This window comes from Cervus elaphus, chromosome 17, assembly GCF_910594005.1.
Source record: "Cervus elaphus chromosome 17, mCerEla1.1, whole genome shotgun sequence".
In the NCBI taxonomy this organism is placed as follows: domain Eukaryota; kingdom Metazoa; phylum Chordata; class Mammalia; order Artiodactyla; family Cervidae; genus Cervus; species Cervus elaphus.
The window spans coordinates 57,106,922-57,123,367 of record NC_057831.1 but is presented as its reverse complement, the minus strand read 5'-3'; the positions used below and the strand labels follow the sequence as shown (position 1 = coordinate 57,123,367).

At 40.9% G+C, this 16,446-nt stretch overlaps 1 protein-coding gene across 3 annotated transcripts in view; it reads right to left on the bottom strand.

Moving 5' to 3' along the window:
* Nucleotides 1-10,206: 10,206 nt before the first annotated feature.
* FAM114A1 (family with sequence similarity 114 member A1) overlaps nt 10,207-16,446 on the bottom strand; it is a 68,958-nt gene continuing 62,718 nt past the window's right edge. For all 3 annotated transcript variants that reach the window (XM_043870701.1, XM_043870700.1, XM_043870702.1), the window contains 2 exons: nt 13,712-13,765; nt 10,207-11,575 (listed from right to left, as the gene is read on the bottom strand). In XM_043870701.1, coding sequence (XP_043726636.1) covers nt 11,474-11,575; nt 13,712-13,765 — 156 coding nt within the window. In that variant the 3' untranslated portion in view covers nt 10,207-11,473. The remainder of the gene's footprint in view (nt 11,576-13,711; nt 13,766-16,446) is intronic.

The following is a 16,446-nucleotide window of genomic DNA, read 5'->3' as shown; positions in this document are numbered from 1 at the left end:
CTGGAATAAAAGGCAGGTTGACAAGAGAAAAACAATCAGAAATTTGCTCACATGTAACCTCATGTATACAAGGGTGATACCCAGGGAAAAATGAGTAAAAAAGAGGTAGCTTAGAATTTGGACTTAAATCCCGAATTCTAAATAGGGAAGGGGGCGGGAGATGTCAGCCTCTTAGGGTAGAGTAAATCGTTTTTTTTGGAAAGATGAGTAGACCCTTAGAAGAATAGGTGGGAAATATGATGGTTTGTGATAAAGTCTGTCTGAAAGTGGTGTTGACTGTTAGTCTCCTCTTCTGTATTGAGGCAATCTTCTGTATTGAGGCAATCTTCCCTGGTTGTTAAAACTCCCAGTTTAGGAATCTATGATAACTGAGTCCCTTATGGAGTATCTGTCTTCAGGTAGGTAAGGGAAGTTCAAAGCCTCTCCCTGTATTTGCTGTTTTTCAAGAGCCTACAGCTCAGAAGTAACCAACATACCAAAGCAGCATATTTGGGGATGGCATGTCCTAAACCCCTACAGTCATATATTGGGGCGGCATCGGCTGCTGTCCTTCAGTATCTCTCGTGCCAGTTCACAGGAATGATGAGAAGAAAGGGAAACACGACTGAGGCAATGGGATCCAGGAAGATATACAAGAAATAACTGATAGCACTTGGAAACTGACTGGGCGCCGAGGGTGAAGAAAAAGTAGGAGCCTAGGGTGACAGCTAGGCTTCTGGCAGAAGCAACACTAGGCATCCAATTAAGAAAATATATTAATAGGAGGAGGGGGGAAAGGTGATGAATTCAATTCAGACATGCTCAGATTAAGTTCAGTGGAACACCCAAACACTGATATACAGGTGTCTGATAGGAAGCTGACTCTACGGTTGGAATCCAGGAGTGATATCAGGGCTCCAGGTAGGAATTTGTGTGTTGTCAGCATATAGGTGGATGCTTCCCTGGTGGCCCAGAAGTAAAGAATCCACTTTCCAATGCAGGAGCTGTGTCCTGGATCCCTGGCTTGGGAAGATCCCCTGGAAAAGGGAGTGGCAACCTCCTCCAGTATTTTTGCCTGGGAAATCCTATGGACAGAGGAGTCTGGCGGGCCACAGTCCATGGGGTCACAAAGAGTCAGACACAACTCACTGACTAAACAATAACAACAACAAGCAGAAACCATGACTATACCTAGTGGATTAGTTTTTCAAACTGATTTATATGGTTTTGGTTTATTTGGCTGTGCCAGGCCTTAGCTATGGCACGTGGAATCTTGGATCTTGACTGTGGCATGCGGGATCTAGTTCCTTGCCCAGGGATTGAACCCCGGGTCCCCTGCACTGGGAGCACAGAGTCTTAGCCACTGGACCACCAGGCAAGTCCCAGACTGATTTATATGGTTTTGGATGAGAGAACTGAAAAGTGAATTTCAAGGTGAACCCTCTCTCATTCGGTAGAGTGCACAACAGTTACCATAACGTTGTGAACTAGTTGGATGAACGGATGATTGAATGAATAAAGGGTAGAGGTTCATTAAAATCAGTAGATGTTTTCCTCTTTTACTTTATTTCATGATTTGTTTTAGTTTTAGCTCCAGAAACAAGAAAAAAATATGACTATCTCAAAGAGGCAAAAAGGCAACAGTGGGTGGGTTGTTTGGATGCAACACATGGAGGACTTTATTCCTGCACTTAAAAATCAATGAGCCTTTTACTTTTAAGCCAAGTGATTTCAGACCATTGATGTATATTATTCCCACTAGGCATCGATGCCCTAGCAGTGACTGACCAACTGCTGGCTTCGCAGCAATCCAGATGGAGATGACCGGTCAAGTGACAGACTTGTTACTTTCAGCAAGCAAGCCTGTTATTTCACACATGACTTCCTTTGAGTAAATGTGAGTTTTCACTCTACATACCTGGCCAGAAATCAAGTGGTTTTACAAGAGAGACGTGGGATATCAGGCATTGGATTGTGATACTCATATCTTATATAAATGGCCATACTATGGACCTTGGGGGCTGAAGAATAGTCCCAGACTCCTTCATAATCAATCACACCGCCATCAAGGCAATAGACAGGGCAGGTTGGGAGCATGTCTTCCATTACCACTGATGGATGACTTTCACCTTTCTGTGGAAGAGTAGTTCTGACTCTTCATGAATCATAGAGGACATACTTAAAATGCCCAGCTGTGGCCCTAAACAGTCAAAAATATTTTCATACGTCTCTACAGGCACCAAATAGTTTGGGCAATGCCAAGTAAGTTACAATCCATTTCTGTAGTTTGGGAAGGTCGTTAGAACTCAGATTCATTATCTGCTGAGACTTTGCTTTGTTTTCCATTTATTACTCTCCTTTGAGTGAAATAGAGCTGCAGGAGCGGAACAGAGACCTCAGTTCATTCATCCCTGACACATTATTTGTGTCTACCATTTCTCCATAAATTTGGAGAGGAAGAGACAGAAATTGCAAATGCAGGGATTTAAATCCCCTTGGGCTACATTTGTCAAGATGAGCAGATTGTAAACTGCCTCTTGCAAATATGATAAGCATTTGGGCATCAAGCTAAGAACCGGGAACAACAGACTCATTCATTTGTGTGGTGTTTCCCTCCAGAAGTTTCTAAATGGCTTCTGTAGTCATTATATAGACCTAGAATTGATCAGGTTTAGCAGGAAGATTAGAGACACTACACTATTTGGCTAAGGAAGTTGGCTTTTTCCAGTGAGATTGAAATGACAATTTTTTTCTGCTTATAGCATCACAATCTTTACAAAGTATGCACTTGGAATACTTGATTTGGGCTTTTCTGAGGAAACAAGGAGAGATATGTATAATCCTTTAAATTGTCTTAGAGCTTTATAGGCACATTGATGACAAAGAAATCCAAATCATTTAGATGCTCTCATTCACAGTTATGGCCCTTCTGTTGAAAAATAACCTTTGTATTTTACACTTTAAGTCCCTGACAGGACCCTATCCTCTTATCTCCTTCAACAGAAGCTATTTTCTTTTGCTTCTTGTTTTGACCTTTAAAAATTTCACCACATAAGTCATCCATTAATACATTTTCATTATAAAAATATTACAAATAACACTGGAGTTCCCTTTGATTATTATGTCAAATTCTGAAGTTCTCCCAATCCTACTACAACCCTATCCATCTTTGGTCACAAGCATCATTAATAGTTTTGTGTGTATCTCTCCAGACCTTCTTCCAGGAGTGTGTGTGTGTGTGTGTGTATAGTATATTTTTGTGTATGCACATGTTATTTGAGATAAATATACTATAAGTACCATACGACAGGTTTCTTTTTTCACACAGTGATTCTGGAAGTCTGTTAGTACAGAGAACTGTTCCATCTTCCTATGGATTGAAAGTTTATATCCTCCCAAAGTTATATGTTGAGGCCAATGTGGTTATATTTGGAGGATGGCTTTGGGGAAGTAATTAGGTTTCAAGTAAGGGTGGAGACCTCATGAATGAGATTAGTGCTCTTATAGGAAGAGACATAAGAGAGCTTGCTTCCTCTGCCTCTTCATTTTCTGCCATGTAAAGATGCAATGAGAAGACAGCCATCTGCAAAGCCAGAAGTGGGCTCTCACCAGGCACCAGATCTGCCAGTACTTTGATCTTATCCAGAGAAATAAATGTTTATTGTTTAAGCCATCTAGTCTATGGTATATTTATGACAGCAGCCCAAACAGACTAAGACACATTTTTTCTAGTCTTTTTTAACCACTGCATAGTATCTCACAGTATTGGTAGACCATAGTTAGCAAATAAGGGTGGTTACTAAATAGGTGGTTCTAATTTCTCACTATAGGCTACCCCTGCCTGATGAAGAGTCTTGAAAAATCCATTACAGAGTGAATTCTTCTAAGTAGAAAAGTGTAAATTCCATTTACTTTAATGAAAAAAATGTTTATGTACTTCTAAGCCCCTAAATCATGCCTATTTATGCTACAATGCCATATAACATTAACATGGACACAAGGACTTCTATAGTTAATATTAACTTGGCCAGATATTCTACATCATTAATTACCCTATCATACCCCTGTTTCCATTCTTTCAGTGTTTACAGATTGAACACTTAAGACTTTGGTGTATTTGTTCATTGAACAAATCACTACCGAGCACCTATTATGAGTCAAACACTGCTTTGCATGATGGGAATATATTAACAGACAAAAAGTTCCTGTCTCATGGAAATTAAATCCTAACACAATAGACAAGTAATAGATAAGTAATGAAATAGAGCAAGACCTTATGGTCTTTCCCCCCGGCCATGTTCTCAGCCTGCCTTCTGTCTGTGGAAAAACTTTAGCCAAAGAATAAGTTTAACCAGAGAAGTGAGAAAATGCAGAAATGAAGGAAAGCAGTCAGAGGAGACCAAATAATAACAATAATGTAGTCACTAAGCATAATCAAAGACCTTTCGCTCCTCCTCAAGGGCTGCAGATAATATTCTGAGCTATATCCTGTCAGCTGTGTCATAGATGCTGAGAGCCCCGCCAAGTGGAGAAGTTAGCCACGTGATGACCAGACTATAGCCATGACATAGCAGCCACCATTTCGAGAACTGGCCTCAAGGAAATGGGAACAAACTCACCCCAGAAATGAAGATTAGTTGTACTTAAAACAATCACGCTGACACTGGTCAAACCACAGATGACCAATCTCAAGATGACTGTCAGAGCAGACTGTGCCATTTCTGCACGTAGCCCTCTCTCTCTGTCTGTAAAAGCTCTTACTCCCTGATTGCTGGGGAGAAGTTGGCATCCACCCTCCCCCTCCCTGTTACTAGCATCCAGAGTAAAGCGAGCTTCCCTTTCCACCAATCCAGCTGCTTTAATAGCTTTTGAGTGGTGAGCAGTTGGACCGTGGTTCAGTAGTAGTAAGATATAAATGATGGTAGACAGTGATGCATCCTAAGGAGAAAAAAAACAAGCAGGTAAAGGGAATATTGGGAGGATTGAAATCTGACCTGGAGATACCTCACCAAGAAGGAGGCTTTTGATTAAAAAGCCCAAAGAAGTGAGGGAGGGATGTGTGAAGCTGTTTGGAAGAAAATAATCCTCTATATATAAGATGCCCTATATTCTCTGACTAAGATGCCCTCTAGGACCAAATAATTCTTCCTGGCAGAAATGGCCAGTCTTTTTGTCCTGCAGTTCATCATTGGTTTCTTGTCCTATATCACATTTCTTAGCAGATTTTTTTTCCCCCCAAAGATAGCAGACTAGAGCTTTCTTGCAGAAGTGTTACGAGGTGATCACAGTTTTAAGTGATAAATGGATCACTCAGCTTGAGATTTATAACATGAGGGAGAATGGGACACATAGGCTACCCACTTTCTCTTGGGAGGCATCGGTAGGAAAAATGTGGTTAGCCTTCTGACGGGGAGATTTGTGGAGCAATCTGTCTCTGCCTGAGGCCACTGGCTAGAGAAAGAGCCCAGGTATTAGCCGGAAGAGAAGAACTCAACCCAAGAGAAAATGAGCAACTTTTTTTAATGACCAGGTACCTGCTTGTCTGGGGAATCTGACTAGCATTTTATATACTCCCTCAACATAAATCTTATCTCTTCTGATTATCAGTTGGATAACCTAAGGCAGATTATTTAATCTCTCTGAGGTTTGCTTTTCATCTGGAAAATAAGTATGATAATAGTCACTGCCTCATAAGGATGATATTGGGAATTAAATTGAGACCATGGAGGTAAAGTGTCTGTAACATAGTTAAGTAGTTAGTGAATAAAGACATTGTCACCACCAGCATCATTATCATCACCATAGCTACTATCATCATCTTTATCACCACCACCAAACTCATCATCATCATGACAACCACCATTACCACGACCACCTTCATCATCAGTGTCAACACCACCATCGTCATCTCTATCACCCACCACCATCATCATCATCATCACTGCCAGGACCACCACCATCGTCATCTCTATCACCACCACCACCATTTCTTGGGCTTAACAGGGAACGGCACCAAGTTCAAGGACAAGCAAGCATTACTGAGTGCATCTTTAAAATACTTCTCAGTATCTCACAGCCCACAGTACTGAAGATTCAACAGAGAGGCTGCCTAAAATTGGTAATCTTCAAGGCAAGGGAAGCATAAAACCACTGCAAGCTCCAAGTAGGTAGTAGAGGGTTAAGGATTTCCAGGAAGGGTGGTGATTTACAAATGGGATTCCTTGGCACCAGTGACGGGGGAGGAGGAGGAAATGGAGCCATTTGAGGACAATCAAAGGCACCTGCGGAACAGGCTGTGGTGCCGATGCTGACCAGGGAGCTGCTCAGTGGAAATATCTGTGAAGAGGTGCAGACGCCTGCTGTGAGAAGCACCCAGGGGCCCAATAACCTCGCATGGCTTCCTTCTGTGTCTCTTTGGCCCCACTGTGTTCTTAGTTGCATGGAAACAACCACAGTTGGCGACTAAATCTTTCAGCTACAAATCCACCTCACAGTATAAAGAGAGCTAAACACATAAGTATTCAGCTATCTCTAAAAATAACATGTTAGTTTTCTCTTTTGTTGAGAGGCTCTACGTAAGAGTTTACAACAATAACCGGTCAGGCCAAAATGACATGGGTTTGAATCCTGGCTCTGTTTTACCACGTGTGTGAGATTAGATGAGTTCTGAGATTCCTTGCATCTAAATGTTCTCATTTGGGCAGTGGAAATCGTAGTATCTACCCATTAGGGTACTTATGGAGAGTAAATGGGATGATACATACAAAACACTCAGCGTGGTGCTCAGCACACAGTAAATACACATTACTGATTATCATCGAAGATTTTTGGCTGGATTGTTTTCTGGTAAGGTAAACGGGGAAGGAGAATATAAATGTAGTGAAGGAGAAAGGGAAGAAGAGGAGACATGAAAAAGAGAGTCAGGATGTGAAAAGCTTATCTTGGAAGAGAGGCATTTAATGACTGTCAAGAAAGTCCTGAGAGAGAAAAAGGATAAAGATGGCAGGGACTCAAAGGCAGAGAATTAGTTTTGCTTTTTTGCCAAGGTTTCATCCATCTGCTCTTGGCTTCTGTGCTGACTTTTCCCGCCAAATGGCAGCTCTAGAAATCTAGTGGTGAAACCCAGGGCAGGGAGACAGACCATTTCGGGATCACCCTAAACTTTTGTTCCCAGGGGAGTCATATACGAAATGTATATACTATTCTTTTGCAGTATGGAATTTCTTTGAGACTAATAGAAGAGACAGGCCTTCAAGTAAGTCAGCAGTGACCACAGGCAGACATAATCCTATCGCTTTTTGGCTGACAGATCATGCAGAGAAAAAACTCTCTGATCCGGACGAAGGTAACAGCTTCAACTCCAACACAAAATTCTTATCCTACAAAATCAGGTTCTATTCCCAGTCTATGATGGCTCTAGACACCAGAAATATCAGAAACACAATCGATTTCTTACTATTGGGTTGTAATAAGCTAATCATTGCTAAAAGTAAAATGCCCAAAGGGTAGACCAACTCAGATATTTTCAGGAGCTAAGTGCGTATACACACAAAGAACTCAGATTTGTTTAACAGCAGACATTGCAGTGGAGCATCTACTATAGGCACATATACAGATGTGAAGTCACTCAGTCGTGTCCGACTCTTTGTGACCCCATGGACTACAGCCTACCAGGCTCCTCCGTCCATGGGATTTTCCAGGCAAGAGTACTGGAGCGGGTTACCATTTCCTTCTCCAGGGGATCTTCCCAACCCAGGGATGGAACCCAGGTCTCCCGCATTGTAGGCAGATGCTTTACTGTCTGAGCCACCAGGGGAGTTTTTTAAATATACAGAAAATGAACATAAACCTGAATAAGTTATGAGATAGCTAGAAAAATACAACAAATGGTTAACCACATGATTTTTTTTTCAGTGTGAAGTTTTTGGCTGGTCTGAATCCACTTTGATGGCTTTTTGAATCTTAATCAACTACAAAATCAAGGCAAAATTGCAGTTCTGAAATGAATTTTCATTATGATTTCTTCTGATGTGACTTTACAAACCAACAGTTTAAGAAACCAAGTTGAAGCGTGGATCTGAATATCAGAATGTGGGGCACGCTTAAGAGGAAGATCAAAAGGCAATTTTGACATTACAAAAAACTAGCTCGACCCTGAAGAATAACTGCTTTTATAAAATTAAATATGAATTGAAGTCATGTGTATGAGCCACCCCATCTGTTCAGCATACATGCATATTGCAAATGTATACATTTTTTTAGGAAAGAAGGGAAATGTGCTTATTTCACATTTTTGCTAAATTACTTCCTAAGATGTTATATCCTAGAGCTCTGGGATGGCTATGACTGGAATTTGCCTGCTTTTGTTTCTAACTTAAGCACAGCCTGGCGGCTTGTGCAGAATTTAACTTTCCAGATATGGGATCACCTTGGGGCAGCTGACTTCTATTAATACAAAGCACAGGAGACACTTATTTCTGGGTTCAGACTTCTCTCACGTAATCTGCACTTTTCTTCACTTGTTCAAGGTGCTTCTTCCTTGGAGTTCTGCAGCTGAGGTCCACGGTCCACCCCTTGGTGGGTGCAGCTGAAGTGGCTCATCCCTGGCATTGCCCAGCCAGCCACATGGCTCATTTAACCATGGGCTTGAGGTACAGTCCAGTGTGAGACCCGGAGGAAAGGGAGGCTTCTGTCTGAAGTTCAGGATTAAATACTTTCCTTTAAGAGTTGGGATTTTGCCCTTTAGAGCTGCATGTATCAATACCCCAAAGCAATTTTCTTGGACGCATTTTGCTTTGAATTTGAAATATGCTTTTGAAGCTTTTTATTTAATAAGGCACAAGCATAGGCACAAGACTACATTCATTATTTAGACTAGAACTTCTTTTGCACTTGATGTAAGGAAAAAAAAAAAAAAAAGCTGGCATGCGTGTTCAGGGTAATTGCATAGATTGAAATGAACCCAATTTCTGTAAAGGATTATTGAAGGAATACAAAACTTCCAGAGTAAGTCTGTTAAATCATTCATTCAGTAACTGATTGATATTTGCTCAGATCTGGATCATGTGCTTTGCTAGCTTTTAAAGCAAAGCAAAGAAGAAATTACTTAAAAGTGATGGTGAAAAACAGTATTGAAAGAGAGCAATCCTGGAGAGTGGATATATTTTAAATGATGATTCTCTCTTAAATAATGTAATTCTCAGACCATGGAGCTAGGCCCCAGGAATCATCTCTCAGCCTGTGTTTTCACTTGGCAATCCTCACATCCTATCATTAAAAGATATATAAGTGCAATGCAAATAAAGTCACCACTTAAAAAATAATTCTCTTATTCTTTTGTAGATTTATATTTCATTTCATGATTAAAAATTTTGCTATGCACACAATGAGTGAAGGCTTAAAGTCTAATTTCTAGCCCCTTTGCAACTATCCATTTCTTTTACATTTCCTGTTAACATCTATAAGTCCATCTGATGCTCAAAAACTGATATAAGGAAATTGTAAATCTCAACCCTGTCCTCTGGTCTATACATAAAAAGTCTAAAATCTATGAAGAGGCAAATGCAACATTTTCATCAGTTAACTGGTCTCTAGACTTAACAGCAGAAACATTTCAGGCAATCAAATAGCAAGTAGGAAAAGCCACCTTTAATTGATTCCACAGAGAATTTTTTTTCCAGATTATAAATAACTTCTTATATTTTCCATTTGGCTGTTTCAGGAGATACATAAATGAAATGCAGGATATTGGAAAATAAATTTCCTAACGAAAAATTGATGCTTTTGAACTATGGTGTGGAGAAGACTCTAGAGAGTCCCTTGGATTGCAAGGAGATCCAACCAGTCCATCCTGAAGGAGATCAGTCCAGGGTGTTCATTGGAAGGACAGATGCTGAAGCTGAAACTCCAATACTTTGGCCACCTCATGCGAAGAGCTGACTCATTGGAAAAGACCCTGATGCTGGGAGGGATTGGGGGCAGGAGGAGAAGGGGACGACAGAGGATGAGATGGCTGGCTGGCATCACCGACTCGATGGGCATGAGTCTGAGTAAATTCTGGGAGTTGGTGATGGACAGGGAGGCCTGGCGTGCTGCGATTCATGGGGTCGCAAAGAGTTGGACACGACTGAGCGACTGAACTGAACTGAAGAAGTAGGATGCTATGAAAAGATCCCTACTTTACCTATATGGAACAAAAGTTGGTCTATCCTACCAGGGGAATAAAAGCAAACGTGAACAAGGCTAACGTACAGGCTTTGTCTCACCAGAAGAGAGCCACTGGTAAGACACCTTGTGATGGAACCTGGGAGGGAGGGATGTCACTGGGGCTCCCAGACAAGGATGTCGTATGAAACCCCTGCCCAGAGTGAACTCTGGGCCTGGAGGGGAGGCCTGCCCATTGACAATGCCTCTCCCGGCTGCAGGGTCTTCGCTGCAGCCTCTTGGATTGTAATACCATTTAGTTACCCACACATCAACATGTTCTGTCTTTAGAAGCAATGATGGCATTTGCCACCAGGGAGTGTGATCTGTGTATTCATGGAATAGCTTGACTCAACTGTAGTTGATTTTAAAGTGCAGTCCTGGGGGTCTACTGTGTTGTAATCCCTCTAATATTCTATCTAAATACTTGCAAGCTCTGTGATTATGCCATTATGTACTTATGGTCATAAGAAGTCAGTGTTAAACAAAATATTCTTTAGTATCCCTTATCATATGTATTTTCATCCCATATGTAAAGTTTTGGATAAAAAAATTCAAGGAGTGTGAAAAATCCAATCTGCTGAGGGGTAGAACATTTTAAAAAATACTTATTTACCTTGTTCGTCAACTTTTTTAAGGTTTAGAAAAGTTATTAGTATTTTAAAGCTTTTTCAGAATGATTGTAAGTCCTCTTTCAGAATATCTGTTTCTACCGGGGTGAGATCATGTTCTTCTACTGTGAGCACACACACAGTAGGAGCTCAATATATGCTTGTTTGAAGAATGAATGAGTATAAAGAGACACCTATATTCCCCTTCCACTATAATAGGTAAAAATCTATAAGTAGTGTTATCTCTGCCCATGGCATTTATATAATAAAACTAAGTCCACTATAAGAACTGATTTAAAGTCATACTACAAGAATGGGAAAATTTAAAGTAGAAATTTAAAGTCTAGGGTCCGCTCATGACTTGCCAAAGATAACATGCTTAACCAGGAAAATGGAAGTGAATATTTGTCAGTGAACTCCAGATTAAAGGAAATTATCAATACAAAGCTGTGAAAGTTTAAATTAACATAAAAGAAACATAATTATTTGTAAAAACAACCATATACATTGAGAGAAATGATACTCTCTTTAAACTTGCATTTTCAATACTATCTGTGCAAAATTGCTTGTAGTGTCTCCAAACGGGCGTCTGCGGCTGGATGCATGGAAAACTTCCCAGGAAACGCACATCGGAGCAACAGGGCCCAGTGTTTCCTTTACCAAGATGAAGTCTGGCCAGGTCACGGCTGTGCTTTGGAACGGCTGGTCTGGATGTGAGAAGCCTGCAGGACAGGCAGCAGCAGCTGGAAGGCGTCCTGTATGTACGCGGTGCTATTGCAGCCCTGTGAATGGAGAGAGCTGTCACTGCAGGGTTACTGTCAGAGTTCCAGCTTGACAGTTCTTCCCATTTGATAACGTTCTTCTCCTCAAACCCCACACTATTTTAGAATATTTTTCTTTTAATGCTATTGCTTAAAGTAGATATAAACACATTTTGTTGGATGGCTTGCAACCAGCTCTGAATTATCTAGACTAACAGAGAGAAGAAATCACTTATAATGAGGCGAGCCATTTCCATAGACTTTTAGGGTATATTAGGGCTTTCCAGGTGACTCAGATGGTAAAGAATCTGCCTACAATGCAGCAGACCTGGGTTTGATCCCTGGTGTCAGGAAGATCCCTGGAGAAGGAAATGGAAACCCACTCCAGTATTCTTGCCTGGAGAATCCCATGAACAGAGTCCATGGGGATACAAAGTGTTGAGCAACTAACACTTACACTTTAGGGTATATTATGTGTGTATAGTCAATACCCATTATGTCCGATCTGACTTATCCTTTTTCCAGATCAATCCCACTGCCCTGAAATAACACAAAAGCACAGCATGAAGGAGGCTGTAGTTTGTCCTAACCTATAGATGAAGAAGGGGTTCCCTCGCGGCTCAGATGGCAAAGGATTTGCCTGCAAAGCAGGAGACCTGGATTCGATCTCTGGGTTGGGATGATCCCTTGGAGAAGAAAATGGCAACCCACTCCAATATTCTTGCCAGGAAAATCCCATGGACAGAGTAGCTTGGTGGGCTACAGTCCATGGGGTGGCAAAGAGTCAGACACGACTGAGTGACTAACACATATAGATGAATAAACAATAATGGGTTACTGGAGATACTGTGCAATTATTCAAGGCAAATCCTTGAATGCTGTCTTCTTCCCATTCATGTTGGTACCCTCCACTTGGTTCGGATATTTGACATTGCTATTCATGTTCACGGGTGCTCTAACAGACAATATTCTCCAAGAGACCACTTAAAGTTTCAGGTAATTAAAACAGGAGAAAACTTCCACCAAAGGAATGAATAAATGATTTGACTTCATACTCTTCATGACCGACAGTAATTCATCTGCTAATGCCTTTTCGGTGGGCCAAGGAAAAGGTTTTCAGGTTCCATGTTCTGCCTGGATTTCCTTTTAGCTCCAGAATCTTCCTCTGAGGTTCCTTGTCCCTGCATGTCAACTCCATCCCTCTGGGAGGCTGTGTCTTAAACAATAACACTTAACATCACCACTGTTACTCCTGTACCTTGGTAGTTTTCCTTAAAGGTAAGACCCAATTCCTAAGTGCATTGCTATATATTTATATGTAGCCCTCCCTCACTTTTGTCATTTCCAAATTTTGCATTTGATGGGTACTTCAGAGAGCAAGAAACCCCTGTATATACACTGCTTATATTCAAACTTGTCAATACCGTGAGGCTTCATTCAGTTGGGTGCTGTGGGGCTACAGAGGCGCCGGTTTCTTATGGCTGATCTGTAACAGAAGAATTTCCCCCACTAGCCACAGATGGAACACAGTGCCTACGGGTCAAGAATGAGGTGTCCTGGGTCCCTTTTCTTTTCTTCTCTTTTTCATCGCTGCTTCTGGCCAAGTCACAGCTGAGTGGGGCAGCTGCAAGTCCATGTTATAACATCCTGCTGGGTGGGCAGGCCACGGAGTGAGTGGTCACAGAGGATCTTGCCTCTGGTTAGTGAATGGGCAGATGCTAAATATTTACCTGTCCTTTTTTGCCAGTCTGGAGCTTAGACCCGGCTAAACCCAAGGTTATTTTGAATGGAGGGAAGTGCCCACTTTTACAAAAAATCACCGTTGAGCAAGAATCCCTCGTTGCAGCCAATAATCACGGTGTTAAATCTGGTGTCAAACTTGGCAGCAGAAATGTGCTTTTGCCAGAGGAAACAGCGACAGAAATAACATGCAAGCTTAGCATTTCTCTTTATAATCAGGAATTCTTGAAAATTAGGCATTGTTGTTTCACCCAAGGGTTTACAGCTGGTTGAACTATACAAATGTACTCAGAAAAAGACTGTAGATGATAAAATTTAGAATTGCAGTAATACTTACTGCCTGGGAGAAAGACAAAACATGTAGCTCTAACATTTGGTTTAATTCAGAAGCATTTTCTCTCTGGGGGGGCCACTTACCTCTAACAATACACTATTGATCATGGGGTTAAGGACCTCGGCCTTCTGGTTGCTCTGTGGAATCAGAAGCATGAAATTGACAGATTAGGTGCTTATATTCCAAGGCTTGTCACAGAAAGTGTAAGACGCTGGCTTTATGAGGGATCTCTTAGAGAAGAAGAGGGATGCTTACTATACATAAGACTTCATACCTGGTGCTTCCCCTACACGATCTCATTTAATTTCCACAGAAATCTTAGGGGGTAGGCAGGGACCACGGTAACCTTGACTCACAGATGAAAAAAATATGAATCAGGAAGGTTGAGCAAGTTATTTAAGGTCATGTAGCTAGAAATTTAAACTCAGACCTTTTAAACCATTCAAAGCTTGTATCAGGTCTGGGATTAGGGGGAGGTGAGTGAGACTGGGTTGGACAGAGTCGGCTTCAATCTTTACTTAAAATTTTGATATTTTGTTCATCATGACTTTTCATGTTCATGTTGATTTTTTAAATAGTGCATCTATCTAGATGACTGAGGTTGTCTCTTTGTCTCTTTTTGAGAGATGGTCCCCTTAAATTTGGTAGACAGGTTAAGTACCTTTACTTGCCTCCCTTGTCCCAGCCCTGGTCTGTCTGCTTTTCTTTTAAATGCAAGCGCAGGTACTTGGTTATAGGGTATGTCTTCTAGGTTGGCAGCAAAGTTAAAATACCCTTGAATACAACTTGCAAACAGGTTGGCGTTTTCCAGTTTGCAAACCACGAATATACGTAAAGTGCAGAATACAGAGTCTGGTGTCAAGCAGGTGTTCAAAAAGTGAGCTAGTGTCCATGTAGCCATTATTATTATGTCTGCTATGGGTCCATTAATCAACAGTCTTCTCTTATCTAAAATGTTCAATCTACTCTTAGACAATAAATAATTAAAGGGACTAGAAAGAGAGATGGCACTCTTAATAGGCTGTTTTCTCTCACGGTACTCGAAAAATGTTATGGTGAACAAAAGGATATAAATGAAGTCTATCTTCCCAGAGCAGCCCACTTTCATTGACGTTACTCTACTGAGGGCTAAGTAATGTCTTACTGGGGAAAGCATAATGGAGTCTTGGGAAAAAAACTCTTTAAAAACGCAGTCATTTTAGTAAGTAACCAGAAAATCCATTATGGTTTGCTTTCATGTTTATTTATCAATAAACCTCTAAAATATAATCAAAATGAGGGCAATAAAATGACATTGGCTTTCAGAATCAATGAGATGTGCAAGCAATTTAAATAGAGTCTGGAGAGCAATATACACTCATTAACTTCAAGTTATGAATAATGGCTCTTTTAGGGAACAGAAACAATGACTTGATGTGAATGATTTATTACAGCACAAGAGGAGAGGTACTGTTGTGGTGAGATGGCATTTCATAAACTATCTTTAGATCTGGTTTTTTCCTTCTTCAAAATGATAATTTGTGTGTTCCTGATTTTGTATATAAAAACATTTGGATACACGTGTGTGTGCATTTTATGTGTATATTCACTCATTTTTGTGTGTATATTCATTCAAGTACATACTTATTGTCTAGAACTTTGCTACTCAAAAAGTAGGATATGAATCAGGAGCACAGCTACCACCTAGAAGCGTGTTAGAAATGCAGAATCTCAGTGCTCATCCAAGACCCACTGAATCAAAATCTGCATTTAATAAGATCTCTAGGTTATTTGCTTGCATATTAAGGTTTGAGAAGCATTGTGTTAGAATACACTACATTAAAGAGAATGGAAAGCAATACCATGAATATTACCCATCAATGTAAATAAATTAATGTTTAACATGGGTAAACCCTTGGCTGTTTCATGTTGACGTTTGGTAGAAACCAATGCAATACTGTAAAGCAATTATCCTTCAATTAAAAATAAATAAATTTAAAAAGTAAATTCATGTTTAACATGAATCATAAAAAACACATAGCACATATACACAAAGACATATATATCCTCATCACTAGGAAACCATAAAAGCCAGTTAGCTGTCTGCCTCCTGTGTCTGATGGGCAGCCAACTGGGAGTTGAGAGACTGACTGAGAAGCCTGGGTGAATCAGTTCACCTCTCCGGGACTCAGCATCTCAGGCAGTAAACCAGAAAAAAGTGGAAAGAGTGAGAAGAGGATACGGTAGAGCCTTGGGAAGCCAAGTCGCCAAGGTCATTCCATTCTGATTAAGACTTCACACCTCTCTGTAAATCTAGCAGTTACACCAAGGTCCACAAGCATCAGTTAACCTAGGCGATGCTGAGCACATAAATGCACTTTATCAAGCCTGTCCTATGAATATGCTTCTACCTGCAGCACCCTTCACTCTGCCTGCTTACAGTGAAGCTCCACTGCTGAAGGCCTAAAATTAGACAAATATTAAAAGCTGGTGTTTTGCAAAATAGGAGATGCAGGCCATATTCTCTGACAGCAGAATGAATCACTGGTATGTAGCTCATCCTTTATTAACTAAGCCACTTAAAGAAGTGTGGGAGGCGTACATCTCCTGACAGTCAGTCCACAATCATTTCTGCTTTTTTTTTTTAGAGAACTGCCCTTTTCCTGGGGTGCGGGGAGGTGCGTGGCAGCAGCCAGGTAGGTCTACATGCAATGACCCTGTCCTCAGTCACTACTAGTGATACCAGATGGATATCTGAGGCATGCTATTGAGCCTTTCAAACCTTCTCACCCAGGATCCTGGAATTTGAAGGGAGAGAACTGGGAACTGCTATAGTTGA